We start from the raw sequence: 16,145 nt of genomic DNA, 5'->3' as shown, positions 1-16,145 counted from the left end.
AATAACCTTTAATATTACCTTGTCTTCTGGAAACCTAAGGACAGTATATCCACTGGTTCCCCATTATTCACAGAATGATTTACTTCGTCAAAATAGAGCTCCAGTAGATCAGTCAAACAGTTTTTCATTTCACAAATCACGTTGACTCTTATACATTGAACTTATCCATTTACATGCTCTCTAACTATTTTAATAATAGTTGCTAACATTTTACCTCCGTAAATCACCATCTGCATGAATAAATAAGAGTAGATAAGATACTGAGCATTTCCATCAGCCCATACTTGTAAAATTTGAAACAATGTCCAATATTTGATGTGGTTCCAAAATTGAGTGTTTGCTAAGTAATCCTGAGAGTGCAAGGAATTATGCTGACAAGCTGAATTCCAAGGTGAGGGGAGCATACCCTTGACATCAAAGCTATATTTGACAGAGTGTGGTTTTAAGTGGCCTCTGTAGCCAATAGGAACAGGGGAGGCAGGAACTCCATTGGTTGGAGTAACACCCGGCACTAAAGAGCATTAGAGATCTACAAGACAGAAGCTCCTTTGGTCCATCATGTCTGCACCAGTCAAAAGCAGTCACCTAATTATTTTTCTTATGTTCTCTAAGCCATCTGCCCTTTAACTTAAATTGATGCCCCTGGTCATCATTAATCTCCCCATCAAGGGGAGAGCAGCTTCTTTTTCTATCATGATTTGGAGACGTCTGTGTTGGACTGGGGTGTACAAAGTTAAAAATCGCATAACACCAGGCTCTAGTCCAACAGGTTTATTTTGAAGCACTTAGCTTTTAGAGTGCTGCTGCTTCATCAGGTGTTTGTGGAGAATAAGACTATAAGACACAGAATTTATAGCAAAAGTTTGCAGTGTGATATAACTGAAGTTATATGTTGAAAAAGACCTGGATTGTTTAAGTCTTTCATCTTTTAGAATTACCATGTTGGTTTCAGTTCTTTCATACGTAAATCGCAAAACTTTTTTATAAAAAAAGTTACTTTCTCAAGTGAACTTTATTAATTGGTGTCATGCTGGCCCAGATAATGTAATGAAGATGTGGGTTTCGCTGTGAGGCTATCTGTGCCACAATGGTCAGACTGATTCTAATCTTAAAAATTGGATTTACAGAATCTTCCATGGATTCATAGTTTTTGACCAAGATAAAATGTAATTCTGCAAGTACAAATTGCAGGGTGGGTGTGTGTGTGTTTGGGGGGGGGGGGGGGTTTATGAATGTATGTGTGTATAAAGGGGTAAAAGTCTGTGTGTGAGTGTGTAGGAGAGAGGGTCTGCGTGTGTGTGTAGGAGTGTTTGTTTGTCTGTGTATAGTGCAATGGGATCACCTGTAGTGTGACACTATACTACAGACACTCCTATACACGCATGCTCTCACACTCGCATAGACCTTCTCATACGCTCACACAGCCTAAAACTAGACGATTTAGGTTTAAGGTGAGAGAGGTGGAATACAGAAGATTTGTTTCCTACAGAGGGTGTTGAGTATCTGGAATGGTCTGCCAGAGGTGGTAAAGACGAGTACACCATGGAGCACTTTCCTCCATTCACACAAATAGCGTTGGACCACCGTCCTCTAAAATTGATCTAAATCATTTACTTCTATTTTTGCCACTTCATGCATTCAAATAAATAATGTCTAATTTCATTCATTTGCATATTTCCTGGAGTGCATTTATTTTCTAAAACACCATTATTGTTAGTTTAAAGTCCTATCCTTTCTCGTAGTTTTACAATTGGTCAAGACACTGGTCCTAGTTATAAATGGAATTCATATTTCCCTGAGTACTAATGCTTGTGCTCCATGAATTGAAACTCCTTTTTCCTTGCTGCTCTTTTAGACACATGATTAATTTTCTGATCTCTTTGTCCCTAAGTTAATTGCTGCATGCATTAGCTAATAATCTAGGGATTGTTTATTTGTTTTTCTCATTTTAATTTCCGTTGTAACTCCTTAATTTTTAAGGGAGAACTAGAAATGTTCTGCTGTGTTGTTGCCTCATACATAGGAAATAACATTTCTCCACATTATATTCATCTGTCAAGATTTTGCCCACTTGCTTAATTAGAATAGATTAGATTACTTACAGTGTGGAAACAGGCCCTTCGGCCCAACAAGTCCACACCGCCCCGCCGAAGCGCAACCCACCCATACCCCTACATTTACCCCTTACCTAACACTACAGGCAATTTAGCATGGCCAATTCACCTGACCTGCACATCTTTGGACTGTGGGAGGAAACCGGAGCACCCGGAGGAAACCCACGCAGACACGGGGAGAACGTGCAAACTCCACACAATCAGTCGCCTGAGGCGGGAATTGAACCCAGGTCTCTGGCGCTGCGAGGCAGCAGTGCTAACCACTGTGCCACCGTGACGCCCACTGCATCCCTCTGCAGAATCTTTGAAACATGCTCGCCACTTGCCTTCCACCTCCATCAAAAATCTTTGTTTTGTTTATTCATTCACGGGCTGAGGCATTTATTGGCCATCTTTAATTGCCCTTTGGGCAGTTCAGAGTCTACCATGTTGCTGTGGGCCTGGAAACTAGACCAGGTAAGGATGGCATTAGAGAGCGAGATAGTTTTTATCTAACAGTGGATTCATGGTCATCATTAAACTCTAATTCCAGATTTTTCTTGAATTGAGATTGCACCATCCTCCTTGACAGGATTCAAATCTGAGTCTCGCATTACTTAGGTTTCTGGATTAACAGTTCAGTGATCATCTCCCTTGTCTCCTCTGATGTTCCCTTGCATTTCCTTATTGGCCTCCTGGAAGTTACCATTGATCGGGTTGAACTGGATCAGTCATGTTAATACTGTGGCCACTGAAGTGGAGATTTCACCAGTTTCCTCATTTCCCCTCCCCCCAGCCTGTCTCAGTCAAATCCATCAAATTCAGCACTGCCTTCCTAACCTGCAATCTTCTTCCTGACCTCTCCGCCCCCACCCCAGTCTGACCTATCACCCTCACCTTGACCTCTTTCCACCTATCACATTTCCGACGCCCCTCCCCCAAGTCCCTCCTCCCTATCTTTTATCTTAGCCTGCTGGACCAACTTTCCTCATTCCTGAAGAAGGGCTAATGCCCGAAACGTCGATTCTCCTGTTCCCTAGATGCTGCCTGACCTGCTGCGCTTTTCCAGCAACACATTTCCATCTCTGATCTCCAGCATCTGCAGACCTCACTTTCTCCACTGAAGTGGAGAATCTTGCAGCAAGTAACTCTCATTTCTTGGCTCCCCAATGCTTGTCCACTATCTGCAAAGCAAACCCCCGTAGTCTGATGGATTGCCTGCCACTTGCCTGAATGACTGCAAATCAAGCAGTACTGAAGCACCTTAACAATGTCTAATACAAAGCAGTCAACTTTATTGGCACCTTATTTTCAACATGTGCTCCATTCAGCACTGCACAAAGCCAGTGCTGTATATCATTTACAAGAGGCACTGCAGCAATTAACCATGTTCTCTTCACTGCACTTCCCAAACCAATGGCCTCTACTGCCTAGAAGGATAAGGATTGTAGATCCATGGGAGTCACAACCTCCAAGCCACACAACATTTTGATTTAGAATAACATCACACCATTCCTTTACTCTGTGGATTAAAATCTGGAAACTTCAATCTTAACATACTGCGAATGTATCTGCACTGCCTGGAATGTAGTGGTTCAATTAGGCAGATAAGATTATTCAGGATAAGCAAGCTATGTATTCCCACTGGTGATGCTCCCATCCCGTGACCAAGTCTCGACAAGCCCTTAGCAGAAAATAATTCCATAGTGTTACAATGCTGAGACAGCCAAATCTTAACTGCTTCCCAGCCCTGTATTCTCAATACTATAAAATTAAAACATTCAAACACCCTCAAAATTGATCCCCAGTGATTCCTAAACAGCTGATACCGACCATTAAGTTTTATAGCTTAAGCAAAAGAATTAAATAATATAGTATCTTTAGCAGAGTAAAATTAAACAGAGGTAATCTAATCAATGTATAATTTAAATCAAGTTGTCTTTGATTCTAGTTGCCACTTGCACAAAGATAGACAAACAGGTACAGTTAAAGGTTAAGTCAAACAGAGGGTGGGGGGAGTGAAGAGATGTAACTGACCAGATCACTTAAGCTGTTTCCATGAGCCCTAATAACACAATTGCATGGGATTGTATCTTGGTTTCTGAGATCACTGGTGCATGCAAATGCTGAGGCATATTAAAATTCAATCAAGTTAGTAAGACGTGACCTGCCATACACAAAGCTGTACTGACTGTCCCTAATTAGGCCACTCTTTTGCAAAAGAGCGTAAATCCTATCCATAAGAATTCTTTTCAATAGCTTCCCAAACACCGATGGGAGACTCCCCAGTCTATAGTTTCCTGGATTATCCCTATTTCCTTTGAACAAGGAGCAGCATTAGCTCCTTGTCAGTCCTTCAGGACTGTTCCAGTGGCGAGCAAGGATACAAAGATCTTGGTCAAGGCCCCAACAATCTCCTTTCTTGCCTCTCTCAATAACCTGGGGTAGATCCCATCAGGCCTTGGGAACTTAATGCTATTCAAGACCCAACGTTACTACTTTCTTGATCTCAGAATGTTGTAGCATATTAGCATGCTCCATAGAGCATCTCCTTCTCCTGGGTGACTACCGACAAGGTACTCATTTAGGATGTCGCCCACATCCTCTGCCTCCGTGCACACATTCCCACCTCTATTCTTGAGTGCTTCTACATTTTCCGTGGTTGTCCTCTTGTTTTTAGAGTATGTATAGAATTTCTTGGATTCTCTTTAACCCTACTTTCCAAGGCCATTTAATGGCCCCTCCTTGCAGCCCTAATTCCCTGCTTGTGTTCTTCCCTGCTTTCTTTAGATTCCTTACGAGCTGTCGGATTTTAGCTTCTGAAACCTTATTTGCTGCTTTTTCCCTTTTGATTAAATTCACAACCTCCCTTCTTATCCAGTGGTCCCTTACTTTGCCATCCTTGTCCTTCTCCTTACTCGGACATGCCTGCCCTGAACTCTCAACAGCTGGTCTTTAAACAGCACCCCGATGTCAAATGTGGACTCGCCTGATAACACTTCTCCAAGTAACACTCCCTAGCTTGTGTCTAAAATGGACATAATTTGCTCTCCCCCAATTCAGTACCTTCCTGCAAGGTCCTGAATTATCATTACTCATAGCTAGCTTAAGACTTTGGGAGTTGTGATCACTGTTTACAAAATACTTCTGCACTGAAAGGTCTGTCACTCGGTCAGACATGTTAACCAATACGAGGTCCAGTATGGCCCATCCTAATGTTGGATTATCCACATATTATTTCAAGAAACCCACTCGGATGGATGCGCTAAACAAATTCTGTCCCATCTGAGCCTCCTGCTCTAAGAGAGTCCCAGTCAATATTGGGGAAGTTAGTCATCCACTATGACAATTCTGTTATTACATCTTTCCATAATCTGCCTATATTTGTTCGTCAGCGTCTCGAGGTTATTTGGTGGGCCTTTAGTATAATCATATCACAGAGCTTACACCTATCTTATGTTGAGGTCTGCCCATATTGTCTTAGTGGCTGAGCCCTCCAGTATGTCCTTTGAGCACAGCTGTGTCATTTTCCCTGGTGAGTAATGCAACTCCTCCACCTCTTTTTATCTCCCTCTCTATCTCGTCTAAAATAATGAAAGCCAGGAACGTTGAGCAGCCACTCCTGTTCTCCTCTTCTTCCCCCCCCCCCCCCCACCAAACCAAGTCTCTTTCATGGCTGCAACATCATAGTCCCATGTATTGACCCTGCTATGTAGCAGGGACAGTTTTGGTGTACAGGCCTGGCTGCGGCTGTCATATTCACTCCAGACTAAATTCTTTTCTCTGAACTTTCAATAAGTTGATAATGGGAGCACACCCAGGGAACAATTACACTTACTTCCTGTTGCATTGGCAGTCACAATCTTGAGACAAAATAGTTTTTTAAAAAAAACAATTAGTTTCTCTTTCTATTGGCACCAACTGAGTTGATATTTCTATAGTGTGCTTTAAACCAGAATCAACCTGCAATTGATGTACAGTCCTGGCCTCTCAACAAATGATTTTTAAAAAACTTTTGACTTCCAGTTCATAGCTCCAAACTAAAAACGATAAAATAAAAATAATGAAGGTGTGGACAAAGCATTGGCATTGTATAGGTTCTCCATAGCATTATTGCTAATTAGGTTGATGTTGCTACATCTAATTAGGTTGATGTTGCTACATCTACCTATCATGTCCTGATTTTATTTCCTGACCTAAATCACCTCTTTACAGTAGATCCAGTCGAGGTAACAGAAACCTGGCTATATCAGTGCTATGTTCTCCTGAAAGGCCATCGCCCCCTACACTACATAAAACATTACAGTGCAGTATAGGCTCTTCGTCCCTCGATGTTACGTCAACCTGTGAAATCAATCTGAAGCCTATCTATCCTATACTATTGCATTATTTCACATGTTTATCCAATGACCATTTAAATGCCCTTAAAGTTGGCAAGTCTACTACTGTTGCAGGCAATGCGTTCCACATTCCTCCTCCTGAGTAAAGAAATCACCTCTTCATCTGTCCGATATCTATCGCCTCTCAATTTAAAGCTATATTCCCTCATGCTAGCCATCACCATTAGAGGAAAAAGGCACTCACTGTCTGGCTTGTATGTCATTCCACACCCACAGCAGTGTGGTTAATACTCAACTGCCCTGTGAAATGGCATAGCAAGCCATTTCATTGTATAAACTAGAAAGGAAAAAGGAATGATAAAAGACAGAAGACTGGACAATGACCTAGGCTCCAGAAACAACGGTAAAAACAACCTGTAACTATAATTGTCATTCCTTCAGCATTGATGGGTTAAAATCTTGGAATCCCAGAACCCCCTTGCACGCTCTCGCCCTCTCCCTCCCCTTTCTCTTCCACCGCGCTCTCTCTCTTCCCCCCCCTTCCCCCCCAAATTAGGATAAAGGGCTTATGCCCAAAACATCGATTCTCCTGCTCGGATGCTGCCTGATCTGCTGTGCAGCACCACACTCTTGACTCTAATCTCCAGCATCTGCAGTCCTCACTTTCTCTGAGTTGATATCAATGTCAGTCACACTCGACTGAGTGTGGTGTGCTGTCATTGCAGCATGTAGGAATGAGAAATGAATTGCAGTCCTGTAATATGTCTCTGCAGCTTATGATATTTGGCTCAGTTGTTCACCTGGAATCGTTGAGTTGCAGACATTGCAAGATTTCAATGAAGGGGACCTTTTATTCAGGGAGACAGGCTTGCTGCTTGTTGACGTAGAACTTTGCTGTCCCTGACCAGTGATTAGTGCTAGTGGAAAGTAAGATGCTTTTCCTAAAGTTTGCATTGAAATTTGCTGAAACTGTAGCTGACGGTGAGTGGATTTGTGAGCATGAGTACAAGATGGCATATTAAAATGGCAAGTGACTAGAAGATAAATGTCAAAATAGATAAATCCCCTGGGCCGGATGGAATTTATCGTAAGATCCTCTGGGAAGCCAGGGAGGAGATTGCCGATCCTTTGGCTTTGATCTTTAAATCGTCATTGTCTACAGGAATAGTGCCAGAAGACTGGAGGATAGCAAATGTGGTTCTCCTGTTCAAGAAGGGGAGTAGAGACAACCCTGGTAATTATAGATCAGTGAGCCTTACTTCAGCTGTTGGTAAAGTGTTGGAAAAGGTTATAAGAAATAGGATTTATATTCGTCTAGAAAAGAATAATTTGATTAAGGATAGTCAGCACGGTTTTGTGAAGGGTAGGTCGTGCCTCACAAACCTTCTTGAGTTCTTTGAGAAGGTGACCAAACAGGTAGATGAGTGTAAACCGGTTGATGTGGTGTACTTGGATTTCAGCAAGGCGTTCGATAAGGTTCCCCAGTAGGCTATTGTACAAAATGTGGAGGAATGGGATTGTGGGAGGTATAGCATTTGGATCAGTAATTGGCTTGCTGAAAGAAGACAGAGGGTGGTGGTTGATGGGAAATGTTCATCCTGGAGTCCAGTTACCAGTGGTGTACCGCAAGGGTCGGTGTTGGGTCCACTGCTGTTTGTCATTTTTATAAACGACCTGGATGAGGGCGTAGAAGGGTGGGTTAGTAAATTTGCAGACGACACTAAGGTCGGTGGAGTTGTGGATAGTGACGAAGGATGTTGTAGGTTACAGAGAGACATAGATAAGCTGCAGAGCTGGGCTGAGAGGTGGCAAATGGATTTTAATGCGGACAAGTGTGAGGTGATTCACTTTGGTCGGAGTAATCGGAATGCAAAGTACTGGGCTAATGATAAGATTCTTGGAAATGTAGGTGAGCAGAGAGATATTGGTGTCCAGGTACACAGATCCTTGAAAGTTGTCACCCAGGTTGAAAGGGTTAGAACATAGAACAATGCAGCACAGAACAGGCCCTTCGGCCCACGATGTTGTGCCGAACATTTGTCCTTCTGTTGTTAAAAAGGCATACAGTGTTTTGGCTTTTATTAATAGAGGAATCGAGTTCCGGATCCGTGAGGTTATGCTACAGCTGTACAAAACTCTAATGTGGCTGCACTTGGAGTATTGTGTACAGTTCTGGTCACCGCATTATAAGAAGGATGTGGAAGCTTTGGAAAGGGTGCAGAGGAGATTTACGAGGATATTGCCTGATATGGAGGGAAGGTCTTAGCAAGGAAAGGCTGAGGGACTTGAGGCTATTTTTGTTAGAGAGAAGAAGGTTGAGAGGTGACTTAATAGAGACATATAAGATAATCAGAGGGTTAGATAGGGTGGACAGGGAGAGCCTTTTTCCAAGAATGGTGACGGCGAGCACGAGGGGGCATAGCTTTAAATCGAGGGGTGATAGGTATTGGACAGATGTCAGAGGTAGTTTCTTTACTCAGAGTAGTAAGGGTATGGAATGCTTTGCCTGCAACGGTAGTAGATTGGCCAACTTTAAGTGCATTTAAGTCATCATTGGACATGCATATGGACATACATGGAATAGTGCAGGTTAGATGGGCTTCAGATTAGTATGACAGGTCGGTGCAACATCGAGGGCTGAAGGGGCTTGTACTGCGCTGTAATGTCCTTTGTTCTATGTCAGTTCTGTGGATGCAGCAGAGGTGTTTTGAAGAATTCACCCTGCCTGCATTTGGTATCTCATTTGTGTGGAGGAGGCCACAATGTGAGCAGTAAATTTCTGCTTAGGCACATTGCAGTTTCAGGACTCAAATTGTTTGGCTGTATAGATTTGCAGAGATATTAACATATTTTCACCTATTCTATTTATATTGTTTCTCGAATATTATTGGCTCTCCCTTTAGCTTTTGTTCTGGGGCACCTTTTCCATCTGATCAATTTAATCCCACTCCCCTATATGTAAACTGCCACGTTCCAGGGTCCTTCATTGTAAAAGAAATCATATTTGACTCAAAGTATTAACTTTGTCTCTTTCTCCACAGATATTGCCAGAACTGCTTAATTTGTCCAGCACTTAGTTTATGTCAGATCTCCAGTGTTTGTGGTCTGTGCTTTAGTTTTAATGTTCTGGTAATATGATTTCAAATTGCACCACGGCGGATGGTGAAATTTAAATTCAATAAAAAGAATTGGAATAAAAAGCTAATCTAAATGCGACCATGTAACCATTATTGGTTGTTGTAAAAATCCATCTGGTTCACTACTGTCTTTTACGGAAATCTGCCTTCTGATCCTGATGAATAGTGATTGTAGTCTAAGATGCAGGGTAGGCTATTTAGGATTATCTTCACCCAAAGAGTGCTGAGCTTCTGGAATTCTCTACCATAGAAAGTAGTGAGACCAAAATATAACTCCAGACCGATAGCACTGTGGTTCGTTCTTAACTGCCCCCTCAGTAATAAGGGGGTAGGCAATAAATACTGACATGGATGAAGAAATTATTTTTCAAAATTGTTTCTGGACACAACTGTATATACAGTATGTCCACAGTTGTCAACAGCTAGCCCCAAAAACCAATCCAAGCTTGGATACTTTTCTGCTTTCTCTCAGGAAATAGAGAAATTTGGCCACAGTCTTGGCCAAGGAGGAATCCTACTGAAGATGTAAATGAGGTGTAATTCTTTCTCGACCTCATTAGCCTTTGCTCTCTGGAGAAAAGAATTCTGGTGGAGGTTGAATGAGAGAATTTTGATCAAGTGAATGAGTGTTATTTGAGGCAAGTAGGAAAATGAAGTTCATGTCGTAATCGAATCTGCTGTGATCATCTTAAATGGATAATCAAGATAAATGGACATACTGGCCTACTCTTATTTTATAGCTCTCATTTTAACTTAGAGTTTGCCAACAGACAGTGAAGCCTGCAAGTATGCTTGTGTCACTTGTGGCAAGAACTAGTACTCCATATAATGTATTGTATCCAATAACAGTCTATTTGTGATCTGAGCTGATTGTTGAATCCCAGTTGTTCAACATTGTAATTTCATTGCAGCTGCTGGGATAAGTTTGTGGTGCTCTGTTCTTGTCTCCTTTCTGTGCTGTCACCATTTGACTGGTGATCTGGGATTCAAAACTAGCCACAGCAGCTGGTGAAATTTAAATTCAGTTAGTAAAACTGAAATTGACAGCAAGTTTCTTGACTGGAAATTTACCAACAATTGTTATAAGAACTTTTTTTATGGCTGAAGGAATCAAAGGGTACTGGGTGAAATTGGGATCAGGATATTCATTTGGATCAGGATATTCATTTGGATGATCAGCCATGATAGTGTTAAATGGCAGAGCAGTCTCAGACCAAATAGCCTACTCCTGTTCCCTTTTTTGAGTTTTTCTGTTTCAGTAATGTCCTTTTAAGGAAGAAAATCTGGAATGCTAACTTGGTCTGAATATGTATGTCCAGATAGTTAACTCTTCAAGCCCTCTGAAATTGCTGAGCTGTTTACTTCAAGCATAATTGAGGACGATATTTCTAATTGCCTTGTTCTGTAAGACATCTGATGCTGTCTTGATACAGATCAGTAATTGATTTTCAGTATAATTAACTTTATCCAAGGTGAATTTGTGAAGCCATTTCAACTTAGCACGAATCTAGTTTGCCATCATCTTCGATTTTGGATAATGGAGTGCCATTAGGGTGGCAGGGTGGCTCAGTGATTGCACTGCTTGCCCCTCAGTGCTAGAGACCTGAGTTCAATTCCACCCTTTGGCGACTGTGTGTAGAGTTTGAATGTTCTCCCCATGTCTCTGTGGGTTTCCTCCAGATGCTCTGGTTTCTTCCTACAGTCCAAAAATGTACAGGTTAGGTGGATTAACCATGCTAAACTGCCCATAGTGTCCAGGGTTATATAGGATAGGTGGATTAGCTATGGGAAATGCAGGGTTTCAGATAGGGTAAGGGGATATCTGGGTGAGATGTTCTTCAGAGGATCAGTGTGGATTTAATGGGGCTGAATGGGTTTCTGTGATTTCTATGAAACCTCAGGCACTTGGAATTCCAATGCTTTCTTGTTGAAAGGAATTAAGTTTCTTAGTAACTGGACACAAGTTAGTGAATCACTTTTGGATGCGCCCTTTAAAATGATTCATATGAATGAATTTCTGTGCTTCTTGCTTTCAGCATTGAAATTACATAAGTGTTTGACCTGAGGCAAAACTATGGAGTGATCTTTGTGGGCTGTAAGAAAGGGTTGGTTGGCACTTCTAGCTTTTTAAAGGATGTACTTTTTTTAATCTCAACAGAATCATAACTGAATCCTTAAAGTTACTACTTATGCTAAATATATTCAACAATGTGTTTTTTAATACTTTTTCCACCTTTACACTTTTATGTCTTTTGTTCAATACTCTCGTATGTGTATGTGTGTGAGGATTTGCTTGTAAGTGATAATTGAGCTGCAAACATGTGAGAATTGAAATAGAAATGTTACAAAGAGCAGACTTTGATTAGAACTAGACCTGCACTTTAGAAATTCAGTATTCACTGTGGTATTCTGGAAAGCGAACTTGGTCCCTGTTCAGGGTTTTTTCTTCATTAAAGCTGATTGTCATTATACTTTGGGAATCCTGTCTTTGCAACCAAGAAGGATGAAATTAAATGTATCGCTTCACACATCTGGTCTACTAGTTACAACCTCCTTCACTTCTCTTGATGATGTTCTCATCAGCTTTTTTCACTCATGTTGCCACTTCACAGCACCACTTTTATTTGGTGAATCTTGCCAATGCTCTTGGTAAAAGTTCCCTTGAGGAGCAGGATATTGCAAATGGATCATCCAGGTCAGCTAGTCACAGATCATGTTTCCCTTCAAAAGGCCTGATATTCTAAAGTACATTTGGCAGGATCAATATATGGAAGGAGGCACCCACTGACATTGTCCTTGTTCATCTGGTTAGGCACAAATCTCTGGAAGGTTATTTTGAAGAATAACCTTTTCTTTCATCATTTTTATTTCTGTGATCATTTTCATTGTAGTGTCACCTTGACTTTGACATTTAATAGGATAGATGCTCAGATTGCCAGCAGGGATGACTGATTGTTACTAGGATTTTTTTTTTAAATCTTGGTATGTTTATCACTGGGAGTATGCAGAATCATACTTGTTAAACTATTAGATGGTGCAGTGACAATTATTCATCAAGTTAAAATACTGTTTAGAAGTTTTGTACCGTGCAGTCCATGCACTAGATTTGAACTCTACCTTTTTTGTGCTGACAGCATCCAGGCCGCCTCTGATCTTGCAGTCGCCGCCTCCTTACACCTCTCCCAGAGATGCCCCACCTGATATTCTGCTGGACTCCCCAGACAGGATGGGAAGCAAGAAGAAAATTAAAAAGGCTAAGCTCACCAAGGAGGAAAAGGAACAGGCAGATAAGACTGCTATGTATGACATTGTCAGCTCTCCATCTAAAGACTGTACAAAACTCACTTTGAGGCTGACTCGGGTTCGAGATCAGCAGGATGACATGCTCCCAAACATGGACAGCAGTGCAGAAAATGAGGCAGAATTGAACAATATTCAATTCCCAGAACAGACTGCAAAACAGCCAGGGACTCATAATGATATTCATGGCTCATTGAATGTTTCTGCTCAATGTGTGCCTCAACAGGAGCAGGCCTTCCTTCAAGCACAGCAGGTCACAGTCTTACAACAGAACAATGCAATTGGAACAGTGAAAACAGCACAGGCACAACCACTACAGCAACAATCACAGCAACAATCACAACAACAGACAATGACACCATACGATGAGGTAGAGTTGGATGCTTTAGCAGAAATTGAACGGATAGAACGAGAGTCTGCCATGGAGAGAGAGAGATGTTCCAAGGAGGTACAGGATAAAGGTGAGATTTTGATGTGTGAAAGAGAATCTTGTGAAGTTTATTAGGGAAAATTAGCTTTAAAGCTCCTTTTGCCTCTACTCCCGTTTTTTCAAGTTTTCCACCCTCAAAGTTTCACTCACCAATTGTGGAGAAGGTTGTCAAGAAAATTGTCATCTTACTTACTGCAGCATCTGCTTGGAGGTTCTCCTTCTGCTTTGAGACAGAATACAGTTCCTAGTTGCTTTGAGAAGCCTTCCACAGGTCAAATAGATGTTCAGTCTTCTTGAATTGGATTGGCAATAATTAAGAAATGCATAATGTGAATTTAATGCTTGCAAATGCAGTATTATGATTAAATCACTGGAACTTTTTAAAAATATAAGTAATTATCTATATTTTGAAAGTGTCTGACTTCTTCGAGATGATTGAATTTTATACTTAACATTTGTCAAAGGACTATTCCTCTTTGCAGAACAGAGCTGAATGTCGACAATTAAGTCATATTTTAGAGGCACTTAGAGCAAATTTTGGAGTATAGGTCTGCTACTTTCTATAAAAATTTATGGCATATTGCAAACAGCTGATGGAAAGCAGTGTTTTGGCTCTTCTGTATTGTCTCGCAGAACGCATCATGCTAAGTAGCAGGAATCTATTACTTCCATGCATTCTTGCCCACTCTGCTGTTTGCTAAGAGTTAGAGTTTGTAGCATAGTGCAACAATGTCTAACACCTAGGATTCATGCATTCAAAACACAAGAGGTGTTATTTGGATAAAGAGTTGTAACTCAATTTGAACTTTATCTGCTGGCTTCGTTCTTGGTGGTTCTTGACCACTTCTATACAAACTGCGCTGATCTTGAAACAAACGAGTGAAATAATTTGTGCCAAGAATTATGTCCATAGTTGGGTATTCTTCTAGTGTTCTGTGCTTCACTTGATCTTTTTATTCCTAGATTTGCTAGGGAATAAGCATTTCTACTCTATACTTATGATTGCTTGGATTCAGACAATTAAGTCTGTTTCAAATCCAGTCCTCTTAGTCCTCTATTCAGTGCAAACTTAATATTGCTGTTAATGGTTTTTTTTCCAAAACAATTTATCCCTTGCATGTAAATTAGGTGGAATGTATTGTGTTATGAATCTTTGACAGCTTTTTGAAAGGTGATTTAATTGTCTTTAGATTGATTTCAGAACTCTGGTCATTTTTAGTTTGCCTAATTTTTAAAGTCCAATTGACAGCTGCTGAATTGTGATAAAACAGAGCTCCTAAATTCTTTACGAGACATTACTAAGCCAAAACAGGACTGATAGTTTAGCTGGTTGATATCTTGAGCATAAATGTTTGAGATTCAGACTTTAGCTTCAGTTTCTTATCTGCCCTATCAGAAGGGAGAAAACAATATTGATGGAACTGAATAGTCATGAGAATTTGAAAACCTTTGTTTGAGGACTTACTTTACATCTTGATAGATCATAACACAAAATTATCCTTAAAACTAATCTGATTCTCTCCTCAAAATTGCTCCTGTTAATGGGTTACTGCAAAGTGAAATTGTCCCCTCAAAGTACAGGTGAAGGTGGCAAATGGCATGTCAGTTTTCATACCATGAGGATTTGAGTACAGGGGCAGCAATGACTTACTACAATTGTACATTGCCTTGGTGTCACCACGTCTGGGTATTGTGTGCATTTTGGTTTCTTTACCTGAGGACGGATGTGATGACTATGGAGGGAGTGCAACAAAGGTTTACTGGACCAATTTCTGGATGGCAAGACTGAGATATAAAGAGTGACTGGATTGGTTAGAAGTATACTCTGAGTTTAGAAGAGTGAGGAAGGGTGGGAATCTCATTATAGAGCCTTATTACATTCTAACAAGGCAAGATAAATGGAGCACAGATGACTGGGGAGTCCAGAACCAGGGGGTCACACTTTCAATATAGGACAGGGTAGGCCTTTTAGGGCTGAGATGAAAAGAAATATTCACCCAGAGATTGGTGTGCCTGTAGAATTTTCAGCCACAAAGTGGTTGAGGCCAAAATATTAAATGTTTTCAAGAAGGCAATAGGTATCGTTCATAGGTCTAAAGGATATGGTGAGAAAGCAGGTGCAGGATACAGAGTTGGATGATCAACCATGATCATGTTGAATGATTGAGCGGCCTTGAAGAACTGAATGGCATGCTCTTTCTATTTTGTTTCTACAGCCTGTATTTAAGAAGGTATGTACCATTTGGATTTTATTGCCAAGGGATGGAGCACATGTAAAAAGAAGTTTGAGCTCAAATCAGACTTTGGTGTGCAGGTTTGGACTCCATATTTACAGCAGGATATAAAACTATGGAATTTTTCAGTAAAGAAGAGTCCATTCGACCTGAAAGAGCTACTCAGCTAGTCCCGTTTTCCAGCCCTATCCCCCAACCCTCTAAATTCATCACCTTGCAAATATATATTCAGCTCTGTTTAGAAGCCTCTTATAGAATCCAACTCCACCACTCTCCCAGGCAGTGCATTCCAAATCCTATCAACTCTAAAGAAGATTTTTCTTCACCTTGCTGCTGGTTCTCTTGCTGACCATCTTGTGATTGTGATCCCTAGTTACAATAGCAACTAATGGAAACAGAGCATCCTGCTTTACTCTCTCAAAACTGTTCATAATTTTTGCTAAGACTGGAGGGTTTGAGTTTTGAGGAGATGCTGGATAGACTAGGAAGGTGAGGGGTGGCATTAGAGAGATTTAGAAAAATCATGAGAATCTTAGATAAGGTGAGTAGCAAAGGTCTTTTCCATTAAGTAATTCCTGATGAAGGGCTTATGGCTGAAATGTTGATTCTCC

The 16,145-nt window shown here is 41.0% G+C and overlaps 1 protein-coding gene across 4 annotated transcripts in view; it reads left to right on the top strand.

Annotated features, from left to right (window-relative positions):
- The window catches only part of LOC122556264 (nipped-B-like protein), a 547,720-nt gene that overhangs the window by 182,864 nt on the left and 348,711 nt on the right, over positions 1 to 16,145 (top strand). For 3 of the 4 annotated variants that reach the window (XM_043702901.2, XM_043702895.2, XM_043702907.2), the window contains one exon: positions 12,705 to 13,331. The exons of the other annotated variant lie outside the window; for it this stretch is intronic. In XM_043702901.2, coding sequence (XP_043558836.2) covers positions 12,705 to 13,331 — 627 coding nt within the window. The remainder of the gene's footprint in view (positions 1 to 12,704; positions 13,332 to 16,145) is intronic. 4 annotated transcript variants of the gene reach the window in all.

The sequence above is a fragment of the Chiloscyllium plagiosum genome, unplaced genomic scaffold (genome assembly GCF_037043375.1).
Source record: "Chiloscyllium plagiosum isolate Xiang-an unplaced genomic scaffold, Cpla_swu_hap1 HiC_scaffold_2, whole genome shotgun sequence".
Taxonomy (NCBI): Eukaryota; Metazoa; Chordata; class Chondrichthyes; order Orectolobiformes; family Hemiscylliidae; genus Chiloscyllium; species Chiloscyllium plagiosum.
The sequence above is the reverse complement of the archived record's forward strand: the minus strand, read 5'-3'. Positions and strand labels throughout refer to the sequence as shown.